Source organism: Glycine soja, chromosome 18 (assembly GCF_004193775.1).
Source record: "Glycine soja cultivar W05 chromosome 18, ASM419377v2, whole genome shotgun sequence".
Classification (NCBI taxonomy): Eukaryota; Viridiplantae; Streptophyta; class Magnoliopsida; order Fabales; family Fabaceae; genus Glycine; species Glycine soja.
In genome coordinates, this window is record NC_041019.1 from 21,907,040 (window position 1) to 21,926,367 (window position 19,328).

The following is a 19,328-nucleotide window of genomic DNA, read 5'->3' on the forward strand; positions in this document are numbered from 1 at the left end:
TTGGAGTAAGAAGTAGAACTCTATAGCATTTTCTATAGTTGAAGCTGAATACTGTTGGATGTTGTTGTTGACAATGTCAGGGTAAAGCATCAACTAGAAGATTACTCTAGTATTGAAAATAATATACCAGTATATTATGACAAAAATAGTGGAGTGAATCCATCTAAAAATCCCATACAACACTTAAAGGCCAAACATATTGAGATAAGATATCACTTCATTTGTGATTATATGCAAAAATGGGGTTTTGATGTAAAATTTGTAGACACAGATCATCAATGGGATGGTATCTTCACTAAGCCTTTGTTTGAAGAACGTTTCATTTTTATAAGGGAACATTTAAAGATGGTTAACTTATCAGATTAATGATAAATATTATATTGCTTTAGACTCTATCATCATCTTATGTTTTTATTAATCTATTTGGACTAACACATGTTCAAGTCTATAGACTGTAGGGTGTAGAAGCAAGCTTCATGATGAATCAAGATTGATTCAAATAAGTTTTGATGATAACAAAGGTGATGACAAAAAGCTCAAAGATCAAGAACACTTCATGATAACAAAGATGATGATCTCAAGAATCAAAGAATAAGTTCAAGATGTTCAAGATTGAATCAAGAACACTTCAAGGTTCAAGAGGAAATTTGATTTCAAGAAACAAGAATCAAGTTTCAAGATTCAAGTTCCAAGAATCAAGATCAAGATTCAAGACTTAAGATTCAAGAATCAAGAGAAGACTTAATCAAGATAAGTATGAAAAAGTTTTTTCAAAAACTGAGTAGCACATGGATTTTTCTCAAAACATGTTTACCAAAGAGTTTTTACTCTTTGGTAATCGATTACCAGATTGTTGTAATCGATTATCAGTAAGCAAAATGGTTTTCAAAAAGCTTTCAATTGAATTTACAACGTTCCAATTGATTTCAAAATGTTGTAATCGATTACCAGTGTGTTTGAACGTTGAAATTCAAATTTAATTATGAAGAGTCACATTCTTTCAAAAAAAGCTTTGTGTAATCGATTACACTGATTTGGTAATCGATTACCAGTAATAGTTTCTGAACAAATCAAAAGATGTAACTCTTCAAATAGTTTTTGACTTTTTCAAATTGGTTTTAAGTTTTTCTAAAAGTCATAAATCTTCTAATGGTTCTCTTGACCAGACATGAAGAGTCTATAAAAGCAAAGTTTTGTTTTGTATTTCAATGATCTTGAACAACCTTTACAATACATTCCTTTACAATCTTTGAATCTCTTTGAACTTCTTCTTCTTCCTTATGCCAAAAGCTTTCCAAAAGTTTTCTGGTTTTCTAAACCTTGAAAACTTGTGCTATTCATCTTTTTCATTCCCTTCTCCCTTTGCCAAAAAGAATTCGCCAAGGACTAACCGCCTGAATTCTTTTTGTGTCTCTCTTCTCCTTTTTCCAAAAGAACAAAGGACTAACCGCCTGAATTCTTTTGTGTCTCCCTTCTCCCTTGTCAAAGAATTCAAAACGACACAGTCTGAGAATTCTTTTGATTCTTCCCTTTCCCATATACAAAAGATTTCAAAGGACTAACCGCCTGAGAATTCTTTTGTATCCCTATTCACAAAGTTTCAAAGGTTTAACTGCCTGAGAAATTTGTCTTAACACATTGGAGGGTACATCCTTTGTGGTACAAGTAGAGGGTACATCTACTTGGGTTATTGACAGAGAACAAGAGAAGGTACATCTCTTGTGGATCAGTTCTAGTGGAGGGTACATCCACTAGGTTGTTCAAAGAGAACAAGGGAGGGTACATCCCCTGTGGATCTTTGCTTGTAAAAGTATTTTTACAAGGTTGAAAAGAAATCTCAAGGACCGCAGGTCGCTTGGGGATTGGATGTAGGCACGGGTTGTTGCCGAACCAGTATAAAAACTCTTGTGTGTTTGTCTCCTTCTTCCCTACTCTTTTAATTTCCGTTGTGCATTTAATTTCCGCTTTTACTTTTGGTTAAGTTTCTCTTCTACTCTTTATTCACTTAACAACATAGTAAAAGCCTTAGAAGAGTAATTTTTTAATCAGTAAAGGTTTAGGAATAATTAATTCAACCCCCCTTCTTAATTATTTTGAGGCCACTCGATCCAACATAGGGAGGCATGTTCACAAAGATAAAAACTTTTTAGTTTTCATCAAAAAACGGGCGCGACCATTTTTTTTCCATAATAGAGAAACTCCTTTAAAAATATAAAGGCTTAAATATGTTTTTGATTCCTAATAAATATCTGATTTTACATTTGCTCCCTAATAAATTTTTGTTTTGCGATGAATCTCTAATAAAACAATAATTTTGTTTTTGGTCCTTGAAACTTAATTTTAGTCCCTAATAAATTAGCAAATTTTTTGGTTGCTCCATGATAAATATTTTCCATTTTTTTATTAATACACACTAAAACAAAATTTGCTAATTTATTAGGAAGCAAACACAAAATTTTCTAATTTATCAGGGACTAAAACAAAATATCAAGGATAAAAAATAAAAGTTTTATTTTATTAGGGATTCAAAGCAAAACAAAAATTTATTAGGGAGAAAATACAAAAATTAGGTATTTATTAGATATCAAAAACATATTCAACCAAAAAATAAATGTGTTTTTGGACTTTTACTGCATGTTTCACTCTCTTTTCAAAAACCTATAAAACGCTAAAGCGGGCAATTAGAGAGACTTTTTCGAAAAACTTGAACTCTCAGAAATCTCGTGTCTTTAATATCGTCTGAGAACTCAGTTCTTCAAAAATATTTTTTTTTCCTTTTTTAATGTTTGAATCTTTCTGTGAACAATGGCTCCCAAAAGAAGTGATCTTGTTAGGGTTTCAACTATCAACAATGTTGAAGACGTAAAACAGGCCTTTCCTGAAGACTGGTTCATTTCTGGAAAATGGGTGAACTTTCAAAGTCTAATGGAAGAAGATTTTACGTTGAAGGATTTGTTTGATTGTGTCGGCTGGATGCAGATCTTGGAGATGTTCAGTTCCTGGAACTATGGGTCCTATGCTCTATTCTTGGGAACAACTAGGTAGGGTGGAGTTAGTATTCACAAAATCATATTTATAAAAGAAGTGATCATCTCTCCTAAGACTATTGTTGTAGTGATTTGGTGCTCTGCCACAGACTACCGTTTACGGGAACCACATAGCTTAAAGGTTTGACATTTGCTAAAATGGGAATAGATGAAAACTTCCCTAAATATGCTCAAAAGCATATCAGAAGAAAGGTCAAGAAGGAGGAACCATAGTCTGTGGCAAAGCAGTTGGAGCAAGTATAGTCACAATCTATTGATCTAGAGTCTAGGGCACTATCTTAGAAGACTCAAGGGGAGCAAGCTCAAGCCAAGCCAAAATGCTATAAACCTAGCTAATGTAGACTTAAACTTCCTACCAAAAGAAAAGATCCACCTCCATCATTTGACCTAAAACTATAGTTGAAAAATTCGATCTGGCTCGACCGGTCAGATCACTCCAACCAGGACCTAGTGGCATAACCGGGTTGGTTTGGTTATTTGACCGGCCATGCATCTGGCCCGGCATGGCCGGATCAAACCCAACTAGTTTTGTGTAAACCTGGTGACCCATCTAGTTTTTGAAACCCGGACAGGGTTTTTTGCTTAAAAAAAAGAGGCTCCAAAACGACATCATTTTCTCTTCACGCTCATCTTCAATTGAGAAGGTTTGAGACTCAAGAGTCTGCTCTTCATAACGCCCACCATGCTCTTCGATCGAATAACAAGCTCATCGGTCGTTGCACGAAGCTCATCCGGCCACCACTCCACAAGCTCGTCGCTACCGCTGCACCTAGGTCCTATTTTCGGTGAGTTTTCTTACTTTGACATGGTGTGCAAAAGGCAACCAAGAGTTTTGTGATTACTGTGTTTTTGATATACTGCTATGTGTCTATCTTTTCAATATGAAAAAATCTATCCTAAAAATGAGTCACTGATGCTTCTCCTAATTGAAGAACAAATTTATCGTGAAAATGAATCACTAAAGCTGGGTCATTTGTTTTGAAGGCTAGTCACTTAATGAGGCGGTGTTGTAACTGTGTTTGTCATGATGCATTGACCAAAATTGAATTGGAAAGTGGAATTAGGTGTGTTTTATCAACTTATGTCAAAGAGACACGGGGATTTTTAGAGGAACTGAATTCATCAAATTAGTGACTCACAATGCAAGCTTTTTGCTTGTTCATAGCGTTGTTTCTTAGTTGCTAAGTTTGAGTCTCTTGCTGCATAATTTCATTATTTTTCCATCGCTAATCTATAGTGTAGTTAATGTATTTCACTTATGGCTTTGGTTTTGTTGGCTGCTGTGTTGCCTATGGTAATTTTGATAATTTTCTTGACCTTGGGTTGAATTCATTGTTGTTATACCCTAATTTCGTCCGGGGACTATCGTTCGTTGTTCTTTTGATCCTTGCTAGTTGACTTACGGTGTTGAATGCCAGTTACAATGTGAAACAGATGACCATTCAGTGTTTTGAAAAAGAATGCGAAAAATACCAAAAAAGGGGGCAAAAGGGTCTTTTCCTTGGTTTTCCTGGACCCTAGCTTGCCCACGCTAGCCTTTGGCTCGCCTGGACCACCAAATAACTTCATGGTGAAGAAACCAGCTCACCTGGGTGAGCTGCAACTGCCCCAAAGTGACCCTTTGCCTATAAATAGGTGTCCTAGGGGTGTTTTAAAGGGTTCCAAGGTTCAGAAGGGGAGGGAATTGAGAGAAGAGAGAAAGAAAAAGAAGAAAGAAGAGGAAACAAAGCCCAGGTGCTGTAGAATCGCGGCTGTGATCAATCTCTACGTTGTTCCTTGTTCGGTGTTCTTCGTGTGACTATCGATTAGTTTTGTTTTTAAGATTTGAATGTGATCTATGCACCCTTAGGGTCCCCCTTGTTGTTTTGTGCATATTCATTTCCTCCATCTATCATCAGTGATCTCGTTTTCTTTATAAAGTTTGATCTTAACCGATCACTAGTGTTGTAAAGTTGTCTTTAAAGAGATTGAAAGTTAATAAACAAAACCAAGATAAAACCAACTCATAACTAACTTCGTTTCAAGGTCCAACGCCTTAACGATTCTCTCCATTTTTCAAAATTAAAAACACCGTTTCAAGGTCCAACGCCTTAAACGACTTTTTGTTTGGAATTAAAATGAATCTTTCAAAAACATAAATATCAATTTAATACACAAACATTCAGACTTAAAGAACTAAGTAGGTCTGAATTCCTCATCACATCTGAGGATATGTAGGAGCAAGGGCAGCCCCCTTGTCAACCCTAAAAAAGCAAAAAATATAAAAAGGGAAAATAAATAATTTTGAAGTCACGTTATGCATACTTGATTAAAGGCTGCCGCCCCTTGTGGTGGGCACGTAAGGTGCTAATACCTTCCCTATGTGTAAACAACTCCCGAATCCTTATTCTCAAAATTCACAGACCTTTTTTTGGTTTTTCTAACGTTTTCCTCGAATAAACGTTGGTGGCGACTCCACTCATTTTCTCCCTTGGAGACGAACACTTTTTGCTTATCATTTTGGCCTTCGTCGTCCCATCGTAGGGCAGGTTGCGACAGATGGCGACTCCATTGGGGAGGTGTTAGAGAGTTAAGCGTTCGATCAGTATGCAATGTTTTATTGTAATTTCTTCTTTATTTATGTTCCCTTTTTCTCTTTTATCTTTTGTTTTGTCCATATTTGTGTATAACCTTTGCGATGTTATTGTGTTTGGTGTGTGTTTGTCTATCTATTACATTCCTAGTTAGAAATATTTTTTGTCCCATGCACATATGGCACCTACACCTTTGTACACACGTTGAGATATTAGGCACTATACCCAGGTCTGTGTGAGCCATAGGGAGTAGAGGTTGATCTGTGGTCATGCTGGATCTCCGACTTGCTTGATAACAGTGAATACTCATCTAGAGTTTTCCTTTTTGGGTGATGCATTGTTGCTGACAGTCCCTATCGCCACAATGTATTATCTAAGAGGATGATATCTCTAGAGACCGGTAAGGCTACATGAAAGTAACCTTAGGAGTTATCACTAGAAGTGGACTTTTGGATCCTTTTCATTAGATTCCTGAATTAGGAGGCATATAGCAAACTCACTCTGGCTTATTCCTTGATTGCATCATGCATATCTTCATGGCATCATAATGGATATATCATTCCTGCATTTATCATTTATCATATTCATGCATTGCATTTGCATAAGTCATTGCGTTATCATACATCTTCATTTGGCATGCTTTTGTTCTACCAATTACATTGATTCTATTTTCATCGTCTGCATGTTATGTTCACTCATGCATGATCCTGACACACAGTTGCTCATGTCTTGCATTTTCCAAAAAAAAAACAAACACAAAAAAAGGAACAGAAAGAAAGTCACAATGAAGCATGAAAGTTTACACCGCATTCTTAGTTACATGTGTTGGATACCATGATGATAGCTATAAACAAACCATATTTGGATTGTACACTCATTTCTCTTGAAAAATGATTGAAAATCATGTGAACATGGTACCTAGTGCATTTTTAATTAGGAAAGGGTGGTTCTTCGAACATCTTATGTCGATCTCATAATTACATGTGTCATGCATAGCATGAGTATGCCCTAATCATTCATCTCTATGATAGGTTGTCAAAGTATTGGCAATCACAATTTCTATTCTTGTGAACATAGGGTCGAACCAAGCACATGCCTTTAAGAAAAGGTTTTCATCAAGTCAAGGTCAAGTATGGAAGTAACTAGCTTACAAAGTTGGGGCAGAAGATGGATTGAGTTTACATAGCTTATTCGGCTACTGTCAACACATGTTTGAGCTAAATAATTTACAAAATTAAGGACTGTTGATGTCCATGTTTTATTTCCAGTTTCACTTTGACTCTGACAAGATGTGATGAACCATGTTGCTTTAATGAAAATCTAAATTGATTCGACCCTATGTTCTACTGAATGTCCTGTGTAAAACTTGTAATACTTCAACAATATATCATTCACATACATCCATGCTTTTTTTTCTTTTCACATTTGGTTGCATTGCTCATTGCATTCTTTCCTTTAAATCAAAACCGTAATCATTGTAATCATAAGGAAAGAATGCGCTTTACGACACCCTTACCGAACGCATGCCAAAGCTAGAGTGATGAGTGAAATAGAGGAGGTGCAAGAGCAGATGAAGGCCGACATAGAGGCCATGAAAGAGCAAATGACCACAATGATGGAAGGCATGATGAGTATGAGAAAAATGATGGAGGTTAACATGGCTACAGTCATTACCGCAAGTACCACCACTAAGGTGGACCCGACTCTTCCATCTGGCCTCAACCAAGTAAATCACCCACTCTCAGACATGGTAGGTCAGGGAGGTGAAGCATTGGGAAGTGTGGGCGGCCCCCATTTTGTGTAGGTTTAGAGCAAGCAATCTTTCCCACCATATAGCTAGCCTCTCAACTATACACCACCCAATGTTGCACACGCTCCTGATGAGAACATCGATAACTCCACTCCCATACTCATTGAGAGCCAACAACCCTAATTTGGTTAGGCACAGGTCCCTCAACCCATGGGGGAGACACATGAAGTACCCCGAGACCACCCTCTAGCCGACTCTGAGCCTTCCCTTGGATATGCCATTGAGGGGCAATCGTTTGGTGGCATACCCTTGCCAAACACTTTGGGGGCCTTTAGTATCGCCCATAACCATAACCCTTACATTTTACGGTAGAAAGACTGCCTCCTACCATGGTAGAAAGGGAAAAATTTGATCATATAGAAGAAAGGTTGAGGGTCATTGAAGGAGGGGGAAATTATGTCTTTGCCGACATGGCAAAGTTGTGCTTAGTGCCCGACATGGTCATTCCTCTAAAGTGCAAGGTACCGGACTTCGATAAGTACAAGGGGACTACTTGCCCCAAGAATCACTTGAAGATGTACTGTAGGAAAATGGGGGCATACACAAAAGATGAAAATTTTTTGATGCTTGTGAATTCTGACATTTGTCAAGTGACAGTATGCGTGGGGCAATTTAAAAGTTGTTGTTATATGTCTCCAATGAGTCATTAGGATTTTCAAGTTTATGCCATTATTGTAAACAACAGTCACAATGCTAATAAAATGGATAAACTTGATGTCCTTGCCTCTCATTCTCTCACAATTACATCTTTGCGTATTTATTTAACATTCACTAGAATGTGAATGTACGCCATTGGTTTGTTTGCTCAAGTTACTTGTGCTCCTGAGTTGATCTCCAAGTTTGTTCAATTAGAAATTGCTTATTCTACACGTTTGGTGGGGGTCCCATAAATGATGAGTAATGTTCAACACAAAAAGAAAAAAAACTTTGATTGACTGTGTTACAAATAAGAAGTACAGACATTCATGTGACCTCATTTTATCGTTCTTAAAAGTTGTCTTTTTGAGAAAAAGTGAGTTGTCAAGAACAAGAGTCATTCGACTTAATCTATCAATTGAAAATCCTTTAAATATTTCTCGTCCTTGAAAATTCGTTTTCGAGAACCTACACAGTTTCTTTCATTTTTCCTTGCTACAAGGTCATGACAAAAGACATCAATAGATATCTCAAAGCCCTACACTGGGGCAATGAGAGACACCATGCATGAGCCTCAAGCAAACCTAGGGGCAGATCAGAAGTTTTCACCCGGTAGGTTGAAAACCCGAAAAGGCGGCCTAAGCAAAAATTAGGGTTAATAAAAATAAAATGGGGGAAAAACAATCAAGAGTATGTTGATCAGGGGTTTGGTCCTTAAATCCAATCTACAAAAGTATCTAGTCAAAATTTGAAATGACACATAGCTATGTTTCAACATCCCAAACACTAATTTATCCCTTGCTACCCCCTCCGAGCTAAAACATATTTGTTTTCTAAAAACAACACACAAAAAAAAAACAAAAACAAAATAGGAACCCTGAGTAGGAACCACCGCTAAACCGGTAAGAAGAGTAATAACACATGCATAAAGTTGGGCAACAATGAAAGGAAAAAGAAAAATAAAAATCTGCCAAAGGTGTGAGTGAAGAAAAAGAGAGACAAAAGATCTCCAGATTTTACAAGGAAGGCACAAAAGTGCGATAAGGATTAATATATAAGACAAAAGGAGTAGAGCCCGACTCAAGAGTTGAAAGGAACAAAAGTACAAGCAAGACTCTCAAGGTTCTTACTCCATATAACCCTCAAACACTCTTTGAGTCTCTCTAATCCTTTCTTTCATAGCCCTCTTACCCTTGACCACGTTACAAGCCCAATAAAGCCTATGTGGATCAAGGAATGACTAATTTTGACCCATACACGCTTGTGATTGTTGAATATATATATATAAAAGAGAATCCTCGAGGTTTCGCACTTGCACATTTGAGAAGAAAACTCATTCGACCAGGAGCTCATGGAAAATGCCCAAAGACAATTGTGATAGTAGGGTACATTTGATGTTAGTCACTCATGCAGACTCCTTAGGATTCCTTTTGAATCCAAGGGTGGCCTTTGTTGTAAAAATTCTTTCGGGATCAGCCCATGCCATCAAGTTTCAGCGGGATCGACTGACCTTTGGCATCACTCTAGGATCTTAAATCGGGAAAATTTCACTTGGTCATGTACCAAAGTGTGACAATCCAATTCCATCCTTCAATGAGGCGCACGATTGATCCCAAAGCGTTATGTTTTCTTGTTGTGCAGAATAATTGAAGTTTTTAAAAAGAAAGGGGAAAACCCTAAGATCAATATTTCGGTTGATTGATTAAATGTCAAATGGCTCCATTGTCGTCACCCAAAAATTGTCAAGTGGTTAAATAAAAAATACACTCTAAGGGAGTCCCCAAAGAGATTTAAAAAAGATAGGATGAGGTCTCATGAGTTATCATGTCTTTCAGAAAAAGAGTCAATTTGTGTTTTCCACAAAAAAAGAAAAAAAGAAGCAAGAAAAAAAATCAAAATCACGAAAATAGGAAAGAATGTCATGTGCATTACAAAATTTTCATGATTCAAAACCTTTAGTATTACTAGATACAAACTCTACATTTACTATATTTCAAGATGAAGGTTGCATGAATCTGCATCCCAAAAATCATGTTCATATTAGGCTATAAGTGCATAGATTTCTCTATATATATCAATTTCCCAAATCTAATGCCCTATCTTTCGAGTTTAGGATGAGAGGCCCTCTCAAATAGTCAACCTCTTGTTTTTTCATAAGATTGAGCCCTTTGGTACTAGTACCTATTGGCTTGTTTCACAGGAATCAACGTCCTTTGCTTTATGATTTCATGGGACTCAAAGTCCTCGCTTTTATCTTTCACAGGACTCAAAGACCTCGCCTTTATCTTTCACAGGACTCAAAGTCCTCGCCTTTATCTTTCATAGGACTCAAAGTCCTCGCTTTTATCTTTCATAGGACTCAAAGTCCTCGCCTCTATCTTTCATAGGACATAAAGTCCTCTGTCTGATACAATCCTACCCCGCAAGGGCATTGGATAGAAGACTCCAAGAAGATTGAGCCAGAGATGCAAGAGAAGGCCCTAGGGTTCTCATGAGCCTTAGGGTAGATTTCGGGCTCATGGGCTAAGTATGAGCCCACTTATCTTAGTACATATTAGCTTAAGGTTTAATTGTTTTTGGGCCTAGTATTTAGGGCTCCATAATGTAGGTAAGGTACCCTAGAAATGTAAGATTTTTCAACCCTTGTATTTTAGGGCACCTAGACTAGTTTTTGTATTAGGGGTAGTTTTGTAATTTCACATTGATTAAGTGAATATTTGATGTGTGTGTTGGAAAATAAATTTAATTAAATTGGGAGAAGCCCAATCCAATTAAATTTTAGAGGGGGAGGTGAGCATTTGCTTGCTACACCCTATTGCCACATCATATAGTCACACTTTGTGCATGTGCTCCATGCTTTACATGCCTCATGCCACCTAAGCATACTTAGTGGAGAATCTTGGACTTGATCTTGAATTTAGTGGGCTGAACCATAGCTAAAATTCACTAATCATAATTAGTGAAATTTTGTCTTCAAAGTTTGGCTCCACAAATTCAATTTCAAATTCAAGTGAAATTTGAATAGAAATTCAAATTTCCCTCCAATTTTATGTGACACTTAGGCTATAAATAGAGGCCTTGTGTGTGCATTTTTTAAAAACTTTGATCATTTGAATATTAAACTTCAGATTTCAAAGCTCATTCAGAGCACAAAATTTCGTGCTCTTCTCTTCCTCTCCCTTCATTCATCTCCTTCTTCCTCCAAGCTCTTATCCATGGCCTCCTATGGTGGTGAGCTTCTTCTAGACTCATCTTCTCCTTGAAGTGGCGTCTCCTCTCTCTCTTCCTTTCTTCATTCTGCTGCCATTCATCTTCCAAGAAGCAAAGGAATCCATTGATGAAGAAGATCCTAGGCCTACAAGCTCCAATGGAGCTTACATCACTGTCTTTATGCTTTCATAAGACTCAAAGTCCTTTATCATTTACATTTCAAAGAATTCAATGTCTTCAGTCATTTACGCTTTCAAAAGACTACAATATCTTCATTTACATTTCAAAGACTTCAATGTCTTCAGTCATTTACGCTTTCAAAAGACTACAATGTCTTCATTTACATTTCAAAGACTTCAATGTCTTTAGTCATTTACCCTTTCAAAAGACTACAATGTCTTCATTTACATTTCAAAGACTTCAATGTGTTCAGTCATTTAAGCTTTCAGAGACTACAATGTCTTCATTTACATTTACAAGACTTCAATATCTTCTATTTTTTACATTTTACAAGACTTCAATGTCTTTTTTCTTTTACACTTTATAAGACTTCAACGTCTTCTGTCTTTTATAGGACTCAATGTCCCTGTCTTTGTGCTTCTTAGGACTCAATGTACTCTATTTCTATGCTTTGAAAAAAGAAACTTCAAATGTCTTCTGCTCTATAGGACTTCAATGTCCTCCATTTTACATTTTGTAAGACTTCAATGTCCTCTTGTTTTTTTGGTTTCACTTCCTTGGTTTTTGCCAGTTGGCCGATCGAATAGCAAGGTCGCTCGAACGAAATTAGTGTCCTTATCTTTACCTCCCTTTTATTTCCAATAAAAGATAAGTAAAGAGGGGCAATTGTCATACCTTAATTTCACCTAGGGACTATCGTTCGTAGATCTTTTGATCCTTGCTAGTTGACTTACAATGTTGAACATCAATTATAGTGCGAAATAGATGGTCGTTTAGTGTTTTGAAAAAGAATGTGAAAAATACCAAAAAAAAGGGGGCAAAAGGGTCTTCTCCTTGTTTTTCCTGGACCCTAGCTCGCCCAGGCTAGCCTCTGGCTCACCTGGGCCACCAAATAGCTTCATGGTGAAGAAACCAGCTCACTTGGGCGAGCTTTAGCTCGCTTAGGTGAGCTCACTGCTGCAGGGTTAAGTTTGAGCTCGCCTGGGCGAGTTGCAACTGCCCTAAAGTGACCCTTTGCCTATAAACAAGCATCCTAGGGGTGTTTTAAAGGGTTTCAGGGTTCAGAAGGGGAAGGAATTGAGAGAAGAAAGAAAGAAAAAGAGGAAAGAAGAGGAAACGAAATCGAGGCACTGCAAAATCGTGACTGTGATCAATCTCTACGTTGTTCCTTATTCGGTGTTCTTTGTGCGACCGTCAGTTAGTTTTGTTTTTAAGATTTGAATATGATCTATGCACCCTTAGGGGTCCCCTTTGTTGTTTTGTGCATATTCATATCCTCCATCTATCATCGGTGATCTTGTTTTCTTTGGAAAGTTCTATCTTAACCGATCACTAGTGTTGTAAAATTGTCTTTAAAGAGATTGAAAGTTAATAAACAAAACCAAGATAAAACCAACTCATAACTAACTTCTTTTTTTTTATCAAATATCACTTGAGATTGTTTCAAGGTGCAACGCCTTAACGATTCTCTCCGCTTTTCAAATTTAAAAGATCATTTCAAGGTCCAACACCTTAACGATTCTCTCCACTTTTCAAAATTTAAGACACCGTTTCAAGGTCCAACACCTGAAATGACTTTTTTGTTCGCAATTAAAATGAATCTTTCAAAAACATAAAATCAATTTAATACACAAACATTCAGAGTTAAAGAACTACATAGGTCTGAATTCCTCATCTCACCTGAGGATACATAGAAGTAAGGGTGTAGAAGCAAGCTTCATGATGATGAATCAAGTATGAGTCAAGTAGTTTTGATGATGACAAAAAGCCCAAAAGAATGATTTCATGATTGAGTTAACAAGTTCAAGATCAAGATTAATTTCAAGATTCATGAGAAGAAATCAAGAAGATTCAAGAATTCAAGAGAAGATGAATTCAAGATTCAAGAGAAGAAATCAAGAAGACTTCACAAGGGAAGTATTGAAAAGGATTATTCAAAAACCAAACATAGCATAGTTTTGTTTTTCAAATGAGTTTTCTCAAAATTTTCTAAGTTACCAGAGTATTTACTCGCTAGTAATCGATTAGCAGTTTCCTGTAATCGATTACCAGTGATAAAGTTTGATTTCCATAACCATGTAATCAATTACACAATGCTTTTAATGAAAAGGTGTGACTCTTCACACTTGAATTTGAATTTCAACGTTCAGATACACTGGTAATCGATTACCAATATATTGTAATTGATTACACCATTTAAAAATCATTTGGAACGTTGCAAATTCAGTTAAATACAGGAAACTGGTAATCGATTACCAGAGAGTAAATACTCTGGTAACTTAGAAAATTTTGAGAAAACTCTTTTGAAAAACAAAACTGTGCTATGTTTGGTTTTTGAAAAATCCTTTTCAATACTTCCCTTGTGAAGTCTTCTTGATTTCTTCTCTTGAATCTTGAATTCATCTTCTCTTGAATCTTGAAATCAACTTCTCTTGAATTCTTGAATCTTCTTGATTTCTTCTCATGAATCTTGAAATTAATCTTGTTCTTGAACTTGTTGACTCATTCTTGAAATCATTCTTTTGGGTTCTTTTAAGCTTTGTGTCATCATCAAAACTACTTGACTCATACTTGATTCATCATCATAAAGCTTGCTTCTACACTGAATGCATACTGCAACTCCCTTAGAACGAGTTTGTTGAGGAATCAAGAACAAAAACTAAGAGAGCTAGGCTCATTCTTGTGAGGAATCATGGTCTGAGTAAATAGGTGGTGCAAGAGTGCTAAAATAACGTTAGATAGAGAAAAACCTTTTACTACGGCAAGAGAAAGTTCAGTAGAAGACTCCTCGATGCTTTTACCTTGATAAGTCTCGCATTTTACAGCTTTGTGTTTATTTCATAAGTTGATAAGTAGAGTAATTAATTACAGAAAATCAAATCATTGATGAACCTTTTATTTCATTTCCAAAGTTAAAAGTGTTTACATACTAAATATACAACATCTAAGTGAAACAAATTCCCTGTGGATACGATACTCGGTCTTACTGTTTAAATACTACTTGTGCAAATTGGTACACTTGCCAATAGGTTAACAAGTTTTTGTCGCCGTTGACGGGGAATTTCTTTCCACTTAGATTGTATAAAACAGTTTTGAAACATTTATTCTTTATTCTTTGATTGTTTATTGTGAATATTTTCAATTCAATTTAATCTCTTGACTTGGTTAACTGCTCTGTAGTAGCTTGCTTCTTGTATGCAAGGTAAAACTCCACCAGGGGATTTAGCTCCATTGGATTTGGAGATTGAAGCTACTTGCAGGAGAAACAACATAGAAAAAAGGAGAAGAGAACTACAAGAGAGGACAGCTAACCCAAGTGGTGAGAGATTTTTGTTGTCTGAATTCTCATCATCATTTCCAGCATATTTGAGAGGAACCGAAGTTGGTACATCCGAAGCTAACACCATGGCAAACGATCAACCGCTAAGGGTAACTCTTAAAGATTATTCCAGCTCCACCGTGCCACAATTTTTCACCAATATTGCACGGCCGGATGTCCAAGTCACAAATATTTCATATCCACACTCTTTGATTCAGTTGATTCAAGGAAATATTTTCCATGGCCTACCCAATGAAGATCCATATGCTCACCTAGCAACATATATAGAGATTTGTAACACTGTCAAGATAGCAGGGGTTCCTGAAGATGTTATTTGACTGAACTTATTCTCATTCTCTTTAGCGGGTGAAGCTAAAAGATGGCTGCAATCTTTCAAAGGAAATAGTCTGATGACATGGGAAGAAGTGGTGGAGAAATTTTTAAAGAAATATTTTCCTGAATCCAAAACAGCTGAAGGAAAAGCAGCAATTTCTTCATTCCATCAATCTCCTGATGAGTCCTTGAGTCAAGCTTTGGAGCGTTTCCGTGGCTTGCTTCGGAAAACACCAACTCATGGATTCACTGATCCCATTCAACTGAATATATTCATTGATGGTTTGAGGCCGCAGTCTAAGAAATTATTGGATGCTTCAGCCGGAGGGAAGATCAAGTTGAAGACTCCAGAGGAAGCAATGGAGCTAATTGAGAATATGGAAGCCAGTGATCATGTTATTTTGAGTGACAGAACACACATTCCCACAAAAAGAAGTCTATTGGAGCTTTCCTCACAAGATGCACTGTTGGCTTAGAACAAGCTGTTAGCTAAAAAATTTGAGTAACTCACAGAAACATTAAGCAAACTGCCAACACAGCTGCAAGCAACTCAACCGTCTCACTCAGTAGTTATGCAAGTTGGGGGCTGTAGCATCTGTGGAGGGGCTCATGAATCGGGTTGTTGTATAGCCCAAGATGACGTAGCTAAAGAGGTTAATTACATGGCAAACCAAAACATACAAGGATTTCACACAGGTGGTTTCTCAAGGTACCAATAGGGAGGAAACTTCAATTAGAATCAAGGACAGGGGTGGAGATCACATCCAGGCCAATCAGTTCAATAAGGACTAAGGAGGGTCTTCTAATCGACCTTCTAATCAAGGCCCAAACCTAAATGATCGAACCGCCAAGCTGGAGGATACCTTGACTCAGTTTATGTAGGTCTCAATGTCTAATCACAAGAGTACTGAGTCAGCAATTAAGAACCTAGAAATCCAAGTAGGGCAGCTGGCCAAGAAAATAGCAGAGAATTCCTTAGGGGGTTTCAGAGCGATACTTTGATTCTGAGAAGCCTTACAACAGATGCCACTCTACACTAAGTTTCTCAAGGATTTGCTGATCAAGAAGGGTAAATACATACATAATGGAAACATTATGGTGGAAGGCAATTGCAGCGCAGTTATTCAGAGAATCCCCCCACCAAAGTACAAAGATCCAGGGAGTGTGACTATCCCATGCTCAATAGGTGTTGTATCGGTAGGAAAAGCACTTATTGATTTAGGGGCTAGCATCAATCTGATGCCCCTATCTATGTGTAGAAGGATCGGGAACTTGGAGATTGCACCAACTAGAATGACATTGCATCTAGCTGATCATTCAATTACAAGACCCTACGGTGTAGTGGAGGATGTGTTGGTCAAGGTGCGTCAATTCATGTTCCCTATGGATTTTGTGATCATGGATATAGAAGAAGATGCTGAAATTCCATTGATCTTAGGCTGTCCCTTCATGTTGACGGTTAAGTGTGTGGTGGACATGGGAAATGGTAACCTAGAAATGAGTGTCGATGATCAAAAGGTTACCTTCAATTTATTCGACACAATTAAGCACCCAAGTGACCACAAGGCCTGTTTTAAGATGAAGGCAGTTGAACATGAGGTGGCCATGGTAGCTCGAGCTATGGTATTATAATCTCTATTAGAAAAAGCTCTAACCAATGCTGTGGAGTGCCTTACAAAGGAAGAAGAAAAAGAATTGAAGAAATGTCTAGAAGAGTTGGATGGGTTGAAAGGAAGGCCTTCAGAAAAAGTAGTGTTTGAAGAATTGAAGAAGGACCTTCCCATAGAGAAAGCTAAGGTGGACTTGAAGATCTTGCCGGAGCATTTGAAGTATGTGTTCTTAGAAGATAATAAGGCAAAACCAATAGTGATTAGCAACTCTCAAACTGATGAGGAGGAATCTTGGCTGGTGAAAGTTTTGAAAAAGCATAGGGCAGTGATTGGATGACACATATCAAACCTTAAGGGAATTAGCCCTTTCTATTGCATGCACAAAATCAACATGGAAGCCGAGTACAAACCTCTGAGATAGCCGCAAAGATGACTGAATCCTTCTATGAAGGAAGAAGTGTGCAAGGAAGTGCTCAAATTGCTGGAAGCAGACCTCATTTATCCCATCTCAGATAGTGCTTGGGTGATCCTTGTTCAAGTAGTCCCAAAAAAGGGTGGCATGACAGTGATCAGAAATGAAAAGAATGATTTGATCCCCACAAGAACAGCCACGGGGTAGAGGATGTGCATCGACTACAGGAAGTTGAATGATGCCACAAGGAAGGATCACTTTCCTCTTCCTTTCATGGACCAGATGCTTGAGACATTAGCTAGTCAATCATTCTATTGTTTTCTGGATGGCTACTCTGGATATAATCAAATTGTTGTGGACCCAAATGACCAAGAGAAGACAACATTCACTTGCCCCTTCGGTGTGTTTGCTTACAGAAGAATCCCCTTCGGGCTTTGCAATGCTCCTACTACTTTTCAAAGATGCATGATGGCAATATTTGCTGACATGGTAGAGAAGTGTATTGAGGTGTTTATGGATGACTTCTCGGTGTTCGACTCATCATTCGATTGTTGTCTCGCTAATTTGGAGCTTGTGTTGCAACGCTGTAAAGAGACCAATCTGGTGCTTAATTGGGAAAAATGCCACTTCATGGTTCGAGAAGGGATTGTTTTGGGCCACAAAATTTCTGTAAGGGGAATCGAGGTAGATAAGGAAAAAATTGATGTTATTGAGAAGCTACCTCCACCAATGAATGTTAGGGCAGTAAGGAGCTTTCTGGGGCATGCTGGGTTCTATAGGCGATTTATCAAAGATTTTTTGAAGATTGCCAAACCGCTAAGAAATTTGCTCAATAAGGACGTTGTGTTCTTATTTGATGAAGAGTGTTTGAAGGCATTCAACGCCTTAAAGACCAGCTTAGTGTCCGCTTCTGTCATTACAACATTGGATTGGGGCCAAGAGTTTGAGCTCATGTGTGATGCAAGTGACTATGCCGTTGGTGCTGTGTTGGACCAGAGGAAGGGCAGAGTTTTTCATGCCATCTACTATGCGAGTAAGGTCTTAAATGATGCTCAATTAAATTATGCCACCACAGAAAAGGAGATGCTTGCAATTGTCTATGCTCTCAAAAAATTTAGATCATACCTGGTGGGATCCAAGGTTATTGTGTACAACGACCATGCAACTATCAAATATTTGTTGACCAAGGCCGATTCTAAGCCCATGCTAATCAGGTGGATTTTATTGCTGCAAGAATTTGATCTAGTCCTTCAAGACAAGAAATGATCTGAGAATCTGGTGGCTGACCACTTGTCAAGACTAGTAAATGAGGAAGTGACCTTGAAGGAACTGGAAATAAGAGATGAGTTTCAAGATGAATCGCTGTTAGTGGTGAATGAAAGGCCATGGTTTGCTGATCTGGCCAACTTTAAGGCAGCAGGAATCCTTTCAAAGGATTTGACATAGCAGTAGAAGAAGAAATTCTTGCATGATGCTCGCTTTTTTGTCTAGGATGATCCACACTTGTTTAAGATTGGAGCTGATAATCTTTTGAGGAGATGCGTAACAAACGAGGAGTCTAAAAGCATATTGTGGCACTGCCATAATTCACCTTGTGGAGGCCATTATAGTGGAGACAAAACAGTAGCCAAGGTCCTGCAATCGGGATTCTTTTGGCCATCACTTTTCAAGGATGCCCATGAACATGCAACTCAATGCGATCAATGTCAAAGAATGGGAGGAATCTCAAGGCAAAATGAAATGCCCCTACAAAATATCATGGAGGTAGAAGTCTTTGACTGTTGGGGTATTGACTTTGTAGGTCCACTTCCTCCATCTTATGGGAATGAATACATCCTTGTAGCTGTTGATTATGTGTCTAAGTGGGTTGAAGCAGTGGCTGCCCTTAAAGAATGATGCCAAAACTATTGTAAAATTCTTGAAGAAGAATATCTTTTCTCATTTTGGGGTGCCGAGAGTCCTAATTAATGATGGAGGCTCTCACTTTTGCAATAGCCAACTTCAAAAGGTGCTAGGTCATTATAGAGTCACACACAAGGTGGCCTTACCATACCATCCATAGACAAATGGTCAAGCTGAGGTTTCCAACAAGGAACTGAAGAAGATTCTAGAGAAAACTGTGGCCTCTACTAGAAGACATTGGGCAAGTAAGCTGGATGATGCATTGGTGGGCTTATAGGACTTTCTTTAAAACCCCC

General features: G+C 37.8%; 1 protein-coding gene across 1 annotated transcript; it reads left to right on the forward strand.

Annotated features, from left to right (window-relative positions):
* The first annotated feature begins 16,131 nt into the window (after positions 1-16,131).
* LOC114397093 lies at positions 16,132-17,337 on the forward strand. Its single transcript, XM_028359215.1, has 3 exons — positions 16,132-16,716; positions 16,789-17,016; positions 17,170-17,337. Exons 1-3 carry the CDS (start codon positions 16,132-16,134, stop codon positions 17,335-17,337), a joined length of 981 nt encoding a protein of 326 aa, XP_028215016.1.
* Positions 17,338-19,328: the final 1,991 nt, after the last annotated feature.